General features: G+C 45.4%; 1 protein-coding gene across 4 annotated transcripts in view; it reads right to left on the bottom strand.

The window, feature by feature from the left end:
- Positions 1 to 18,257, bottom strand: part of APLP2 (amyloid beta precursor like protein 2) — a 726,249-nt gene that overhangs the window by 67,505 nt on the left and 640,487 nt on the right. For 3 of the 4 annotated variants that reach the window (XM_050755956.1, XM_050755957.1, XM_050755958.1), the window contains exon 1: positions 4,304 to 4,533. In XM_050755956.1, the coding sequence (XP_050611913.1) occupies positions 4,304 to 4,408 (105 nt within the window). In that variant the 5' untranslated portion in view covers positions 4,409 to 4,533. Of the gene's footprint in view, positions 1 to 4,303; positions 4,534 to 18,257 lie in introns of those variants that run through there. The other variant, XM_050755954.1, reaches the window with a different exon arrangement.

The raw sequence follows: 18,257 nt of genomic DNA, 5'->3' as shown, positions 1-18,257 counted from the left end.
GGTCAACATGGTGAAAACCCGTCTCTACTAAAAATACAAAAATGAGCCGGGCATGGTGGTGGGCTCCTGTAGTCCCAGCTACTCGGGAGGCTGAGGCAGGAGAGTCATTCGAACCCAAAAAGCAGAGATCACAGTGAACTGAGACCGCGCCAGTGCACTCCAGCCTCAAAAAAGAAAAACAAAACAACAACAACAAAAAACATGTTTTCAAATTCTATAAAGAACATGATTGGGTCAACAAACTAGAAAACCGACAACAAATAATATCCAAGTATTGTATCAATGTTAAATTTCATTAGGTTGATGACTGTACTAAGACTTATGTCTTTGGCTCTTAGAAAATATATACTGAAGTTCTCCGGGGTAAAGGGGATGATGTATGCACCTTACTCTCAAATAATTTGGCCAAAAATGCAATAATAGATAAAGCAAATGCTGACTAGAAAAAATGTTAACAATTCGTGAATCTGAGTAAAGAGTATGAAAATTGTACAATTTTTGCATTTTTTAATAAGATTTGAGACAGTCTTGCTCTGTCACCCAGGTTGGAGTGCAGTGGCGCGATCTTGGCTCACTGTAATCTCCACCTCCAGGGTTAAAGCGATTCTCCTGCCTCAGCCTCCTGAGTGGCTGGGATTACAGGCACGCGCCACCACACCCAGGCGGGAGTGCAGTGGCGTGATCTCACCTGACCGCAAGCTCCGCCTCCTGAGTTCACACCATTCTCCTCCCGAGTAGCTGGCACTACAGGCACCCGCCACCACGCCCGGCTAATGTTTGTATTTTTAGTAGAGACAGGGTTTCACCGTGTTAGCCAGGATGGTCTTGATCTCCTGACCTTGTGATCCACCCGCCTTGGCCTCCCAAAAGTGTTGTGATTACAGGCGTGGGCCACCGTGCCTGGTGATTAAAGTTATTTCTAAGTAAAACATTTTTAATTGAAAAAGTTTAAAAATCAACACATTCAAAATTGTTCTAACAAAAATACTTAAGATCATGTTGGGCCAACTTCTAGCAAGACTTTATTTGGAAAAATATATTTTAAAAATTGTGCTAATAAAAACATATGCAGGACCAACTTTAAGCAAAATTTTAAATCAGCACCATCTAACGGAAATACAATGTGAGCCACATACATAGTATTAAATTTTCTAGGAACCATATTAGCGTTAAAAGAAACAGGTGAAATTAATTTTAATGTTTTGTTTAGCCCATGTCTAAAGTATTGTTTCAATTTAATCAATACAAAAATTGAGATTTTAATTTTTCTACTAAATCTTCGAAATCTGGTGTGTATTTTATACTTCCAGTACATCTCAATTAAGAAGCTAAATTTTCATCTTGATCTACATTTAGATTTCATAAAATGTACAGTTTAAAAGTAGATTCGCATAACAAAATTATTTCAGTTAAAAGTTTTCCAACCACTGAATCAGTTTTTAAATGTAAACTTAAATTAATTAAAATTAAATAAAATGAAAAATTCACTCCTCAGTCACACTAGTCACCCTACAGGCTCAATAACCACATGTGGCTTGTGGCTACACCCTAGGAAAGTTCGGCTTTAGATAGTAAAACAAATTCCCTCTACAAAAGGAGGAATTAACTGATAAAATTTAAGTTTATAGTATTTATCAAAAGATTTTTAAAACGTAGTTATGATAAAAATAATGGGCAGGGTGCCGTAGCTCACGCCTGTAATCCCAGCAATTTGGGAGGCCGAGGCAGGCACATCACCTGAGATCAGGTGTTCCAGACCAGCCTGGCCAACATGGTGAAAGCCTGTCTCTACCAAAAATACAAAAATTAGCTGGGCGTGGTGGCGGGCGCCTGTAATCCCAGCTACCTGGGAGGCTGAGGCAGGAGAATCGCTTGAATCCGGAAGGCGGAAGTTGCTGGGAGCCGAGATCCCACCATTGCACTCCAGCCTGGGACAGAGCGAGACTCCGTCTCAAAAAAAAAAAAAAAAAACCAAAAAGACGATATTCCTATCAGAAGCACACCAAGGTTTCTCTCCAAGGTGCAATTAGACATCTCCCATACCACCTGTCAGAAATACCAACACAAAGCCTTCTCTACTCTGCCTCAGTTGTCATCCTTTAATCTGGATTTAAGTTTCCTGAAAATTGGCAATCAAATGGCCTTCTTTCTTTCAAATGTGGCAGAACACACTCAAGTTCCGGCTCTCAAGAGCCTAGTCATCTACTGCATAGTATGCGGGGTCTCAGCACAACACTGTCTCAGTCAGAAATGGGAGCATGCACGCGCGAGAACTTGTGTCGGATTTAAGAGAGGAAGTGACCCTGAGTCCAGAGGTGTTTTTTTTTTAAACAGGTGTAAGAGATTAATTCAGTGAACACCAAGCAACACTAAAGATTTGCCAATCAATAATTCTGTGCCAAGCAACTTGATCAGGGATTTGGCCAGAATCCCTTTGGCTAATCTCAATCAGGGCCTTCCCAAAGACATCCTGATTTAGGCCATTCTCATCTAAATTAAGCTTCAACAGTCCCTTGCCTGACAGCAAATAAACAAAATCAAATTATATTCATGTGAATAAAATTCTGATAGCTTGACAAAAGGCCCCTTGAAAGATCATTTAGTAAGTGTGAGCAAAAATACAGCTCCAAAGAACAGGAGGTACCATAAAACCATTTTTCAGAAATGTTTAATTCCTTTCTTCAGTCATACTTTTCAAGTGAACAACGCTGTGACTAACAATCAAATTTAATACACAACGAATTCTGTTATTATTTTTTCTCGCTGCACAAGTATTAACGAATTCTTTAAAACTGCGGAGTCCTTTACTGTGAATTCACTAATGCCTGAAATTACTCATACCAATGGGAAGCGGGGTGCGAGTGTGAACGATGGTTTCTGACATCCGACTCACTAGTGAAGTCCCATCTTCCATACAAAACCCTTTATTTCTTCTCCCCATCTCACTCACCTAGCTGTTTTCATGCGACATCATATCAAGGATCACAGATAAACTCTGACCACTGTGTGGACACTGAAACAATCGCAATCCAAAATCCTCTGCAGATAAACGTTAACTATTTCTCCTTAAAGCTGAACTCCTTTCTTACGCTCACAGTCACAAAGCTTTAAACAGGATGAATACAAAGGTTTTAAGCCGTTCCATCAGAGAGGCTTTTTACTAGATTTATTTTTACCCGTGGAAATACTTGAACATTCTGTAGAAGTAAACATATTCTAAACCTGACGTCTTTAAAAGAAAGCTCCCAATTAATGCCTAATCAAATCCAGTCTTCAGGTCTCTCTGAAATTAGCTAAGTAGGCAGAAACCAATTGTAATTTTTAAAAGAGCGAAGAGGGAGAAGAAATAAACGACACCAGAACTACACATTCCAGTCCAGCAGTTCAAGCACTACTTCGAGAAGGGAAGTAAAAGATCAAGCCCGCCGTCTCCCTCGGCCACAGCAGGGCTCCTCCAAGGCTGCCCGCTCCGGCCCGCGCCGTGGCCGCCCCCGGCCCAGCCGCTTCGCCTTTCTCGCAGCGGGGATGCTCAGGGGGCGACCTCGAAGCACACCACCGCTGGAATTCTGACACCGACAGAGGACGGTTTTTCCAAGACTTTACACGCATTCGCGGGCACCTTCCCTACTCACTGAAACCCTCACGAAAGCGGTCAACGCACACAGAGCGGGTTTCCTCGGTCTACGGACGCAGGCAAACAGCGCCACTTAAAAATGCGCGTCCGCGCCCCGGCCCCGGGCGGCGGAGGGAGCAGCGGCCGGCCTGGCGCGGGAGCTCCCCCGGGGCTCGCAGCATCCCCGCCGCGCGCGAAGGCCGGGGCCGCGTCCACCTGGCAACAAAGGCGAAGCCCGCAGGTGGGAGGCCCGGAGCCGAGGTCCCGGCACCGCGTGAGGGAGCTTAACGGGGTGCGCGGGGTCGCCCCCGGAGAGAGACGAGCTGCGGACTCCGGCGGGAGAGAAGCGCCCTGGTCGATGCTCGCATTGTCCCGCGGGAGGGCGGGGCGGGCGCCCGGGGGCGCGGGGTCCCCGGAGGAGGTGGCGGCGCCGGGGGTGGGTTGAGGGCTGGGGAGGCCGAGGCGGCCCGCCGCCCCCAGTATCCCCGACGCCTTTCATTTGGCCTCTGCGGCGGCTGAGGCAGCCCGACCTCCAACGCTAAGCACTGCGCCAAGCAGGGACGGGCGGGGGAGGGCGCGCCAGACCCGCCGCAGCGCCGGATCCCCCGCGCCGCACCCCCGGCCCGCCCTGCAGCGGACCCCGCTGCTCGCCCGCAGGCCGCGCTCCTCCGGCGTTCGCCCGGTCCCCACCTCGATGTAGCCGGCCAGCGCCGAGGCGGGCGCCGTGAGCCCCACCAGCAGCAGAAGCAGGAGCCTGCCCGTGGCTGCGGCGGCCGCTGTCCCGGTGGCCGCCATCCCTCGCCGGGTAGCTCTAGTGCGCGGCTCTCAAGCTCACACACACCGACTGCGCGCCCAGCACACCGCGACCCAGAAGCATCTGAAGCCAGTTCGCCGCCGCCCAGGGGGTTTTACACCGACCGGAACTGACTTCACATTACCACGCCCTCCTTCTGCGGCTCCCAATGCCGGCCCGCAGAACCTCTCAAGACCCCGCCCCGCCGTGCGGTCCAGACCCAATCAGGGGATGGAAGAGCCTGCTCCTCCCGCCCGGTCCAACCGCGCGCCCCCGCCCGGCCCCGCCTCCGGCCGCGGACAGCCCCGCCCCCGCTCCGGACCCTGTGGCCGCCAGGCGCGGGGGCGTGCGCGCGGCGGGTCGGGGGCCGCAGCTCTGCGGCGCGGGGCTGGCTGTGTCCTCCGCCACCCCCGGCGCGGTTATCTGTCCCTGCTACGCTGGTCCGTCAGCCTTCAGCCTCCCGATACGGGCACGGCCCGCTACCCTGCCCCTGCTGGGCATTCTTCAGACTCCATTGGGTACGCCCTCTTTTTGATTCTGGAAATGGTTTTATTAAAAACAGGATGAATTAGGAGTCCGGGACGGTTTGCCAAGGACCGTCCCCCGAGGCAGGGGGAGGACCACAGGAGGCAGCCACCCTCCTCCCCCGAGCCGTACTCAGGGCGCGCCTCTCCCGCGCTGCTCCGCCCAGGCCTCTCCGCCGGGTCCTCGCCTCACCCCGGCCGCGCTCCGCATGCTCGGCCTCTGATCCTTAGGCCTCTTCCCGACCCTTCCTTCCCAGCGGCCGCCCAGGCAGGGATAGAGACCAGGGGTGCAAGAACCACGCCGGCCTCACAGCCCAGGCCCCCTTCCTCGTGTGTTTTAGGAGAGATCACGCTGCTTCTTCGGTTGAGGCGCACTAGCGGGAGACCTGCTTTTCTGCCTTCTTGCTCCGCGGCATTTCCACTTCACTAGAGAAAAATGTCCTGCTGGCCCATTTAGCAATTGGCACAGCCTCGCCACCGCCAGGGCTCCGCTGGCCTTGTTTCCTTTCAGTAGCCAGTGAGTTAGGTACTGCCTTCTGAGAGGCCTGGACTAGTCCCTCCTGGTTCAACTAAATACATAACGCAACCCCTACCCCCAGGACGCTGACAATAGAAAGGAGGAGACTGTCCGCGGAGTAGACGAGTGCGGCTGTAAGAAGAACCCGGGATTTTCCAGCCTTACTTTGCACCACTCCCCTACATGCACAGTTCCCTGTGGGTCAACTGGCTCTGCCCGATTCCTCCAAGAAGACACCTTTCCATTTCACAGCCCTTCTTAACACTGTTCCTGCGCCTGCAATGTCCTCTCCCCAACATCTACCTGTTGGAAGCATTTTCACTGTTCCTCGGCTCAGTCGGCTGTAATATCATCGCTTCTGATTGCTCAGAGGGATGTTTCCCACTGTGGCACTTGCTCCCTGGTTATTTCCATACCTCTCTCAGGCCACTGACAAGACTCGGGTGTGTCATGCTGCAGTGCCCCTCACAGTGCAGGCCTCGATAAATGTTTGCCCGGTGTTATTGAACCCAATTATCTTGGGTGCTGATACTAATTCTGGAACTGGCATGAATTTGGCTCTTGCTATGGACCGAATTTTGTCCCCACCCCTAAAGTGTGTGCCGAAGCGCTGAACCCTAGTGTGATGGCTATTTGTAAATGGGGCCTCTGGGAGGTAATCAGGTTTGGATGAGGTCATGGAGGTAGTAGGTCATGATGGGATTAGTGCCTTTATTAGAAGAGACACCAGAGAGCTTGCTTTTCTCTCACACTCTCTGTCCCCTACCCCCAACCTCAGCCCCCACCTCCCTCCTCCATGTGCGAACACAGCAAGAAGGCCACCATCTGCAAACCAGGAAGAGGTCCATCACTGAGGGGCCAAAGTGGCATCTTGAGCTTGGACTTCCCAGGCTTCAAGAACTCTGAAAAATAAATTCCTGTTGTTGAAGCCCCACAGCCTATGTTATTTTGTTGCAGCAGCCGGAGCTGACTGACACAGCCGCATAATCACGGGCAAGTTCCTCCATCACTTGGGATTCTCTTTTCTCCTCTGTCAAATGCGAATATTAAAACCTGTCTCACTTCACCACTTTGTGTGATTGAACTTAAAATGAATGTACAATAGTTGAAAGCATGAAGTGACTTACATGTAAGGGGTAGGAGGGTAAAGCGATGTATTACCAAGTGCAGGTTCATCTACAAGTATGTGGGAAAAGTATGAAGTGACTACCTAAATCCTCATTCTGTTGTTTACCCTGTAGGACATGTAGCCCTTCTGGGGCCTATTACCTCACCTACAAAATCAGGGCCTTGAACTCAGGGAAAAGCAAGTGAGATATCTGAGTTCAGAGCAGTGGCCTGGATATTCATGCTTTGGAGACTATATCTTCAAGACTGAGCTCTAATATCGTGGGATAGTACAAGGATATACAGGAACATGATTTAGAGGGTCTTCAATCTAAACTTAGGTCTTGAAAGAAGTTTATTTCTCAAGCCTGTAATCCCAGCACTTTGGGAGGCCGAGACGGGCGGATCACGAGGTCAGGAGATCGAGAGACGATCCCGGCTAACACGGTGAAACCCCGTCTCTACTAAAAAATACAAAAAAATAGCCGGGCGAGGTGGCGGGCGCCTGTAGTCCCAGCTACTCGGGAGGCTGAGGCAGGAGAATGGCGTAAACCCGGGAGGCGGAACTTGCAGTGAGCTGAGATCCGGCCACTGCACTCCAGCCTGGGTGACAGAGCAAGACTCCGTCTCCAAAAAAAAAAAAAAAAAAAAAAAAAAAAGAAAGAAGTTTATTTGCATTTTCAAGTTATGGAAGGATCGTTACTAAGAGCTGATAGCCCCATTCATCAACATTCTGTACTTTAAAATGTTACTGTCTTCTTACTAAATGACACGGACAGGAGCATACCTGGTCTTGCAATTCTCAATAATTTTTCATCCCAGATACGCACATGTCAGTAACCAAGGCTTATGAGTAGTATGTTTTCATTTTATTATCTTTTGGGCATAAAAGCAAAAGACCCTAAAATAACCTCCTGGCTGGGTGCGGTGGCTCATGCCTGTAATCCTAGCACTTTGGGAGGCCAAGGTGGGTGGAGCACCTGAAGTCAGGAGTTCCAGACCAGCCTGGCCAGCATGGTGAAACCCCGTCTCTACTAAAAATACAAAATTAAAATTAAAAAAAAAAAAAAGCTGGGCATGGTGGCAGGCACCTGTAGTCCCAGCTACTTGGGAGGCTGAGGCAGGAGAATCGCTTGAGCCCGGGAGGCGTAAGTTGCAGTGAGCCGAGATTGTGCCACTGCACTCCAGCCTGGGTAGCAGAGCAAGACTCCATCTCAAAAAAATAAAAATAAAGTAAAATAAAATAACCTCATGTTTCTTCTACTTTCTTAAGAATCAGACTTTCTCCTAACTCTCTTCTATGCACACTTAAGATGTGCGCATTTCCTTGTTGGAAAAAAACAAAGCTGATTTTCCTAAATGTATACTTAACCTGAGCAGAGACCTCTCATTAATTTGATACTTGTTTATCCAATACCTATTCAGGCTAGGTACACTTGGCTAGGATAATTGCTCCCAAATCAGGATGCTTTTCAAAATCAACTAAGAAGTGTATTTTTATTTTATTTTATTTTTGAAACAGTCTCACCCTGTCGCCCAAGCTGGAGTGCAGCGGCATAATCACAGCTCACTGAAGCTTTGACCTCCTGGGATCAAGCAATTCTCCAGCCACAGGCACCACCACACCCAGCTATTTTTTTTTTTTAACACTGTGTTGCCCAAGCTGATGTCAAACTTCTGAGCTCAAGTGATCCTCTTGCCTTGGCCTCCCAAAAGTATTGGGATTAGAGGCATGAGCCACCGTGCCCAGCCAGGAGTTTATTTTTAAAAGGCACATTTTAAAACCCAATGTCAGAAATTCTAAATCTCTTAATGCTAGAGTGACCTAAAGAAATTGGTATACATTTTTCCACCAGGCCCAGTGGCTTATGCCTGTAATGCCAGCACTTTGGGAGGCCGAGGCGGGTGGATTACCTGAGGTCAGGTGTTCAAGACCAGTCTGGCCAACAGCTACTACTAAAAATAGGAAAATTAGCCAGGCGTGGCGGTGGGCGCCTGTATCCCAAGCTACTCAGGAAGTTGAGGCAGGAGAATTGCTTGAACCTGGGAGGCGGAGGTTACAGTGAGCTGAGATCGTGCCATTGCACTCCACCCTGGGTGACAGAGCAAAACTCTGTCTCAAAAAAAGAAAGAAAGAAAGAAATCGGTATACATTTTTAAAGCTCTCTAGATCATTCTAACCCACTAATATTCATGAGAACTGCTGCTCTGGCAGAGTGGTTACTTAATTCTCGAATATCGTGGACTGGGAAAAACACTTTTTAAGTGGAATAACTAATTTTAAGTTACCAGTTGTTATGTTTTGTTTTGTTTTCCAAATAAATGCATTAAATTAAAATGCAACTGTATTATCACCACCATATCACTAAAGAAACAACGTTTAACAACAAAGTCAGGATAGTCATCTTTTGAAATTTAAAAATTGAGGTGGGGGCGGTGGTTCACACCTGTTATTCCAGCACTTTGGGAGGCCAAGGCAGGCGGATCACAAGGTCAGGAGATCCAGACCATCCTGGCTAACACAGTGAAACCCGTCTCTACTAAAAAAAAAAAAATACAAAAAAATTAGCCCGGTGTGGTGGCAGGTGCCTGTAGTACCAGTTACTCGGGAGGCTGAGGCAGGAGAATGGCGTGAACCCGGGAGGTGGGGCCTGCAATGAGCCAAGATCCCACCACTGCACTCCAGCCTGGGCAGCAGAGCTAAACTCCATCTCAAAAAAAAAAAAAAAATTTAAAATTGGATAACATAACTTTTTGGCCAAGTTAATACATTGCCTTGTTGTTGTTTTCATTGCAAATCAGAATGGTGAATACTTTATAATGGAATGGCCCTGATTTAATATGTGTTAGAACCCTTGTTGTATGGGAAATAAGTATGAATCAATTCTATGCCTTGGCTTATAGCTGATCGCCTTTAAATATCTCCTTCCTTCTACCCAGATTGCCTTTCCCCCTCATCCACAGCCGACTCAGTATTTAAGACTTGGTTCAAGTGTCACCTGTTCATGGAGGTTTTCTGCTCCTCCCTTTCTTCTTCGAAGCTGAGTTTGGTGCACCTTCTTTTTGCTCCCCCTGACATTCTGTATGTACACACCTCTGTCATACTATGTGTAAACTAAGCATTAGTTGTTTATTTTCCTTTCAGTTTCCTTAATTATAACACGAGTCCCTTGAGGGGAAGAACCATGTCTGTTCGTGTCTGTACCTCCACAATCTAGCATAGTGGTTGTGCTTAATAGGCGTTCAAAAAATATTTGCTGACTGAACACAGAACTAAGTGAGCTTTACAATCTGTCAGAGAAGCGAAAACCTGGGTGTGCATAAGCATAGCGGTAGGTGGAAAGTCATAAATGGCTTAAGAGAAGTGAAGTGTTTTAGGAAGAGCAGAGGAAGTTGGTTACAGCTGTGTGAGGACACCAGGAAAGGATCATAGAGGAGAGGATATCTGAGGTTTCCTGGGAATATGTACAGGATGTGCTCATGCAGTCTCAGGAGAGGACAAGAAGCATGGAAGGAACAATGCAAGCAAAGGCATAGCACTGGAAAAACATGATGGAGGAGAATATGCCAGTCATATTTCACTTAACTGGAACCTAGGGTTTGTAATACATAATTAAGGCAGGATGGTTGGTGGGTTTACAGAAAAGATACTGAGGAGCCATAGAAACCTTTGGGCAAGAAATAATTAGAGTTGGCTTTTAGGCAAAAAACGAGTGTGAGAGCTACATGAGGGATGCGGCAGAGCCTGGAGTCCAGGAGGCAGCTAGGAGCCCACTGTGATCTTGCGGAAAGAGAAAATGTGGGCAGAACTAAGGGAGATGGGGTGGAATTAGAAAGGAGATGGTTGTAAAAGGTAAAGTCTATGGTCTTGGCCAGTCACTGAATAGGAGAGTCAGTGGAATAGAGTCAAGGAGAAGGAAGGAGGGATAAAGAGAACTTTAACCTCTGAACATGGACCTGGGAGAATATGGTGATGATGATGCCATTGGCAGAAATAGGGAAAACAAGAAGATTATGGGGATGAGAGGAAGGTGGAGATGTGAAATGTCAGAATTAGAATTTTGGGAGTTACCTTCCAAAAGGCTGTTAGTTAAATGTATGAGCTAGCCAACAGGCAATGCAACAAGAGAAGTAGAAATAACCCAGAGGGATATATTACTGTTCTATTCAACCACTATTTGTCACCACAGCATAGTCGAAAACTAGAAAAGGCCAAATAGGATGAGGACTAAGAAAGAACCACTGAACTTGGAGATCATTGAACTTTGTCATTGGTCATTTCTTTGAAAGAGTAAAAGCTATTTGCAGGATGTAAAGGTTTAAGTGGCTTGGAGGAAGGAGAGCTAACAAGTACAGTCTTGTCTCTTCTCAGATGTTCCCTGTTGAAAGAGCAAAAACTAGGAGAGTAGCTGTTGTAGGATACGGGTGGAGAACTTTGTTGCTGTTCCTGTTTGTCAGTGATGAGGAGGCACCGGTGGAAGGGAAAAGATTGAAAATGAAAGAGACACAGGTAAGATTTGTAAAATGTGTATTAACCCCATTTTACAGGTGAGGAAACTGAGTCTCAAAGAGGTTAAATAACTTGTCAATAGCCAAAACCAGTACTAGCAGAGAAGGAAACTGAATCTTGGTTTTACTGACTTAGAAGTATATGGTCTCCTGATCACATCATGCTAACCAGCTCCCCACTAAATATCAGAAAATACTAGTCTGATACAGCCCTCAATGGACACATGAAAATGTATCCATGGCTTGCCATTCTTTTTGCTTACATTTTCAGGCTGTGTGATAATTTGTAAAGTCACATGCTTAATAATAAACAGAGGAGTTCCTATAAAAATGTGACTCAAGAGGAGTCAAAAATTTATTTAGCTGTTGCATCTTTCTCTCCTACTTAGAAACTTAAAAAAAGATCAGCCTTAGGTTGAATTATTGTTTTTTTTTTTTTATTTTTTTTTTTTGAGATGGAGTCTTGCTCTGTTGCCCAGGCTGGAGTGCAGTGGCACGATCTCGGCTCACTGCAAGCTCCACCTCCTGGGTTCACACCGTTCTCCTGCCTCAGCCTCCTGAGTAGCTGGGACTACAGGTGCTCACCACTGCGCCCAGCTAATTTTTTGTATTTTTAGTAGAGATGGGGTTTCACCGTGTTAGCCAGGATGGTCTTGATCTCCTGACCTCGAGATCCACCCGCCTCAGCCTCCCAAAGTGCTGGGGTTACAGGCATGAGCCACTGCACCCGGCCTTATTTTTTATTTTATTTATTTATTTATTTATTTGAGATGGAGTCTCGCTTTGTCACCCAGGCTGGAGTGCAGTGGTGCGATCTCAGCTCATTGCAAGCTCCACCTCCTGGGTTCAGGCCATTCTCCTGTCTCAACCTCCCTGAGTAGCTGGAACTACAGGTGCCTGCCACCATGTCCGGCTAATTTTTGTGTTTTTAGTAAAGACAGGGTTTCACTGTGTTAGCCAGGATGGTCTCGATCTCCTGACCTTGTGATCTGCCCACCTCAGCCTCCCAAAGTGCTAGGATTACAGGTGTGAGCCACCGCACCCAGCCAGGTTGAATTATTTTTTATGTTTTTTTTTTCTTCCCTGTTTGTGTTTGTTTTGTTTGGTTTGGTTTTTGAGACAGGGTCTCACTCTGTTACCCAGGCTGGAGTGCAGTGGCACAATCATGGCTCACTGCAGCCTCTCTTTTAGCAGGCTAATGTGATCTTCCCACCTCAGTCTCCCGGATAGCTGGGACTACAGGCATGTGCCACCACACTCTGCTAATTTTTATATTTTTTGTAGAAAAAGGATTTTGCCAGGTTGCCCAGGCTGGTCTCAAACTCCTGGGCTCAAGTGATCTACTGGCCTCGGCCTCCCAAAGTGCTGGGATTACAGGTGTGAGCCACCACACCCAGGCCTTTTTTTTTTTTTTTTAAACTTATTAGAGATGAGGTCTCACTGTGTCACCCAGGCTGGAGTGCTGTGGCTATTCATTCACTGGCACGATCATGACACAATACAGCCACAAAGTCCTTGGCCTTCAGGGATCCTCCCGCTTCAGGCTCCTGAGTAGCTGGGATTACAGGTGCGTACCATCACACCCAGCTCTTTAGGGGTGCTTCTGTGTTCTGTTTGCCACTAATGCTGAGCAGGTGGAATCACTTCTCAGAGGGAAGCAATGCAGTTGCTTGAAGCAGAACAGGTTTAACCATATATAATACACATGTTTACCACATTAATATGTAATTAAGATTTAAATAGTTCATACAGTCTTTCTTCTACATACTGCTGATCTAGACTAACACGAGGATCTGCTTTTATCAAATAAGTCAAGTGGACAAAAATATCTAGTACTTAAGATCAATACAGGGTCCCCAAATTCGATGCCAAAGCAGGGCCTAGATATGGAAAAGAATCTGGTCCTAGAGTATGTTTTGTTTTCAAAGATAATATTAATTTAACTGATTACAATCTGGGTGTGTGGGCATGTCTAAAATTAAATGCTAGAAAAAAATCTTTAAACACCTTATGCATATACTAAGTTTTATTTTGCTGGTAAACTGGTTTACAGGCTTGAAAACAGGTTTTGCAAGTCCTAAAACTTACACAAGTCAGGTGCTCTCTTAAAGACAAACAATGTGAGATTGCTAGGGTCTCCACCACAGCCTTAGAAGAAACTGGGGCAATGGAGTGGCCTGGAAGCTTGCTCTGCGTTAGCGCTGCAGAAAAGCCGCCTCTGGCTGCAAATCCCTCTTGGAGGAACTGTCCTCGTATGTAGCCCTGCCTAGTTAGCTTCCTTCTTTTATTATTGTTTCTAAGTCTTACTTGTTTTTTGTTTTTTGAGACAGAGTTTTTCTTTGTTGCCCAGTCCGGAGTGGGGTGGTGTGAACTTGGCTCGCTGCACCTCTCCCTCCCGGGTTCAAGCAATTCTCCTTCCCCAGCCTCCTGAGTAGCTGAGATTACAGGCGCCTGCCATCACGCCCGGCTGATTTTTTTGTATTTTAGTAGAGACGGGGTTTCTTCATGTTACCCAAGCTGGTCTCAAACTCCCGAGCTCAGGCAATCTGCCCGTCTCAGCCTCCCAAAGTGCTGGGATTACAGGCGTGAGCCACCGCGCCGCGCAGCCCTTTACCCTTATTTGAAAGAAACCATCTCATTCCCTGTACTTCAGTCAGTTTGTTCTGCCTCCATGTTGTGCCTCTTTTCTCATCTACATGTAGCAACGCTACATTGTTTGGTATCCTTGTTTGGTCTTTCTTTGAATGATTTCTTCTGCTTTCAGTGCAGAAAATACAAAATAATGGTGAAAAAACCTCAGCGCTGGGAGCTGCCTCTACTAAAAGTTCTTATCGTTGGTGATTTTTACATGGTACTTGCTTTTCAGAAAAGCTGGTGTAAAACTCCTTGCTTGACATGTCCCACATCAAAGAGTTCGAAGGTATCCACGTCATCTTTCTGTTTGGTGTGGAAGTCATTTACTACAATAGAAGGACAGAGAAGTTCACAGCTCCATTGGCTAGACATTTTGTCTTTTTATTGAACTAATCTTCATCACATAATTAAAGGTGGCTGTCATACCACATTCTGCATCCCCCCACTACCACCCGCAAAGTTTTTTCCTTCCTTCCTTCCGTCCTTCCTTCCTTCCTTCTTTCTTTCTCTTTCTTTCTCTCTACTTTCCCCCTGCTATCACCTGCAAAGTTATTTCTTTCTTTCCTTCCTTCCTTCCTTCTTTCCTTCTTTCTTTCTTTCTTTCTCTCTTTTTTTTTCTGTCTTTCTTTTTGACAGAGTCTTGCTCTGTTGCCCAGGCTAGAGAGCAGTGGCATGATCTCGGCTCACTACAACCTCTGCCTCCCGGGTTCAAGTAATTCTTGTGCCGCGGCCTCCTGAGTAGCTGAGATTATGGCCACACACCACCACACCTGGCTAATTTTTGTATTTTTAGTAGAGATGGGGTTTCGCCATGTTGGATGGGTTGGGCTTGAACTCCTGACCTCAAGTGATCCGCCCGCCTCGACCTCCCAAAGTGCTGAGATTATAGGCATGAGCCACCAAGGCGGCCATACAAAGTCTTTTCTTTAATAAACAGATTCACTTCTTTAACCATTTTACTTGTAATACTGTTTCCATTCTTGCCATCCTTATATCTCTGTATACATTCCAATTTACCAGTCAGCCTCTAAAAGTATAGACTCCAAAACTGAACACAATATTTCACATACTAAACATGAACTACCCAGAAAATTCATTCTTTTTCTTAGTATTTTATTAATAATGTAACCAACATTTCCTGATGAGATAGCTACACCAAAGTCATGTAATAATAATTCATTGAAGAGCCAGATGTGGTGGCACTCCTATAGCCTCAGCTGCACAGGAGGCTGGACTGAGAGGATCACGTGAGCTTAGGAATTTGAGGATTTGAGGCCAGCCTGGGCAACACAGCAGACCCTGTCTCTTAAAAAAATAATAATAATAATTCAATATTTATTTGGCACCTACAATGTTCAATATACTTTGCTTGTGCTTCCTAATCTCAATTTAATAAAGGCTCTGAGTTCAGCATTTAAAAGTGTTATGATAACAGGGAAAACTTCTCAAAGGAAAATATGCTTTAACTGAGTCTGGAAAGGTGGGAGCCACCTGGACAAAGAAGGTGGCTATGGCTAACAGGTGCTCAGCCAGGCAAAGTCATCTGTATGGGTATTAACAATGGAAGTAGCATGATGCCATATAAGAATGATGAGAGAGAAGAGGATTCCTAAGGAATCCTCTTTATTTTGACAGCTATGGGATGTCATCAGCTTGTTAGCAGGCATCTTAGAAAGACTAAGTGGAATAATGGATAAAGTACTTACATGTTTAGCTCAGCACACAGCACGTAATAAGGGCTTGGTACAGGACAGTAGGTAGTTCTGGTGGGTTATTTATGGTTGTCGTGCACGTTTAGGGAAAGAGAAGCTCATATTTGTATAATGCTTTTGAATTTTCAAATTTGTTTTGTATCCATCATTTCATTTCATGTTTAAAAGAACCATGTGAGACTCACTTATCTCATTTCTAGGACTCCATCCTAGGAAAATAATCCAAATAAGAATAAATTATGGAAAAATGCTTATAAGATGTGTTAAAATTTTAAAAGTCATAGTAGAAATTGCATATGTAGAACAATTTCTGTTATGCATTTAAAGTCGACTGAAAGAAAATGAACCAACATATTTTTTTCTGGATAATAGGATTATAAGTGATTGTTTTATTCTTTAAAAAATATTTCTATAATGGATATGTGTTATGTTTATAATGGAGGGAGTAATGTTTTACTTTTCATTTGTCTTTCTTGATCTTATCAACAATAACTTAGCCTGGGCAACAAAGCAAGACCCATCTCTACCAAAAATAAAAATAACAGCCAGGCACAGTGGTGCACGCTCATAGTCCCAGCTATTTGGGAGGCTGAGGTGGGAGGATCCCCTGAGTCTAGGAGTTCAAGGCTGCAGTGGCACTATGATGCCTGGGTGACAGACAAGACTCTGTCACAAAAATAAATAAATAAATAAATAAATAAATAAATAAATAAAACCTTGTTGCCGGGCACAGTGGCTCACGCCTGTAATCTTAGCATTTTGAGAGGCCGAGGCGGGTGGATTGCCTGAGGTCAGAAGTTCGAGACTAGTCTGGCCAACATAGTGAAACCCTGTCTCTACTAAAAATACAAAAAAAATTAGCCAGGTGGGGTGGTGCGCACCTGTAATCCCAGCTACTTGGGAAGCTGAGGCAGGAGAATTGCTTTAACCAGGGAGGTGGAGGTTACAGTGAGCTGAGATCACGCCACTGCACTCCAGCCTGGATGACAGAGCGAGACTCCGTCTCAGAAAAAAAAAAGAAAGAAAGAAAAAAACCAGGGCACTCATTATTGTCTTCATTTTGTAACACTAACGCTTTTATCGATAACAATAACTATAACTCTTATTAGCACTTACTACATGCCAGGCATTGTCCTAAGCGCCTTAGTAGATATTAACTCATTTAGAATGAATTAATGAGAATTATAGGGAGCACTTGTCTCATCAGGATGTTTTTGGCTGTAAATAATAGAAATGTCTACTCAACCTGATCAAAAGAAAAATAGTGTTTATTGAACCACAGAACTGGAAAAGCCTAAAGGGGTAGGGATCAGGCATGGTTTTCATCAGGACCTCAGCTCATGGCTCTGTGATGCTCTAGCTCCTCCTGGAAAAGCTTCACCTGCAGGCTGATGGCAGATCATTCGCAATAGTTGCAGGTCTCATCCTACATCTGCACAGGAAATTATCCAGAAGAAAAAACAGCTTCTTGCCCAGCCTTCCCAACAAGAGTCCTGACATTCTCTGGTTGAACAAGGTCACATACTCACCCCTGAGTCAGTAACTAGGGAATGGAGGTGGGAAGAGGGGGTGCAAACAAAACGCGCTGCATGCCTTCAGCCAAATGGGACCTCCCAAGGAATTGAGGCTGGGAGCAGTGTGGGAGGGGTGGATAACAAAATCAAATAGGAAGGGGGAGTTGGGGAAAGAGTGTCAAGCGGGCGGTAGACAGTGTTAATTACTTCCCAACACTCAGTTTAGTTTAGATCTTACTGCCAGGCTATCCAAAAGTTACTCTTTCCCCCTCCTTCCTAAATGTCCTTCCTAGCATCCTTATTTTTTGCTTCTCTATGTATTATTCTGTGCATTATTGAATATATGCTTATTAAGTAGTGTTTATGAAACCCCTCAGATTTAAGTTACCTTGAAATTTGAAACTAAGTTTGAAAATCTTTGTGTTTAAGGTAAGATGCAGATCAAATTAACATATCCTCTTGTTTTTTCATTTTTATTGATGGTGTTTGTTTAATTAAGAAATATAAGAAGGGTCAGATGTGAGATGTGGTGGCTCACACCTGTAATCCCAACACTTTGGGAGGCTGAGGCTAAAGGATCACTTGAGCCCAGGAGTTAGAGACCAGCCTGGGTAACATAGTAAGACCCTGATTCTACAAAAAATAAAAAAAATAAAAAAATAAAAATAAATCAGCCAGGCATAGTGGCGTGCACCTGTGGTTCTAACTACTTGGGAGACTGAGACGTTGATCCTAGGAGGCGGAGGCTGCAGTGAGCCCAGATCGCACCACTGCACTCCAGTCTTGGTGACAGAGTAAGGCCCCATCTTAAAAAAAAAAAACAAAAAAAAAGGAAAAGAAATGCCAGAAAGTGAGCCCAGCTTACTTCTCAGGCAGAGCTTCATAAGGTAAAAGGGGTATGGGGAGACCCCAAGGTCTATTCCTAGTTTGTTGGTTTTTGTTTTGTTTTGTTTTTCATACAACACCTTTATTATCATGTGCTATATTTTATTGACACATACATACCATATGATTCACCCATTTAAGGTGTACAATTCAATGGTTTTTAGTATATTCACAGAGTTATGCAGCCATCACAATAAATTTGAGAACATTTTCTTCACACCAAAAGAAGTGTTGTGCCCATTAGGAACCACTCGCCGTTTCCCTCCAACCCTCCCTCCCCGAGCCTTAGGCAACCACAGATCTTACTCTCTGTATCTACAGATTTGCGTTTTCTAGACATTTCATATAAATGGAATCGTGAAGTATGTGGCCTTTGTGACTGGCTTCTTTCACTAAGCATAATGTTTTCAAGGTTTAACCATGTTGTACAATGTATCACTATTTTATTC

The sequence above is a fragment of the Macaca thibetana genome, chromosome 14, assembly GCF_024542745.1.
Source record: "Macaca thibetana thibetana isolate TM-01 chromosome 14, ASM2454274v1, whole genome shotgun sequence".
NCBI lineage: Eukaryota > Metazoa > Chordata > Mammalia > Primates > Cercopithecidae > Macaca > Macaca thibetana.
The sequence above is the reverse complement of the archived record's forward strand: the minus strand, read 5'-3'. Positions and strand labels throughout refer to the sequence as shown.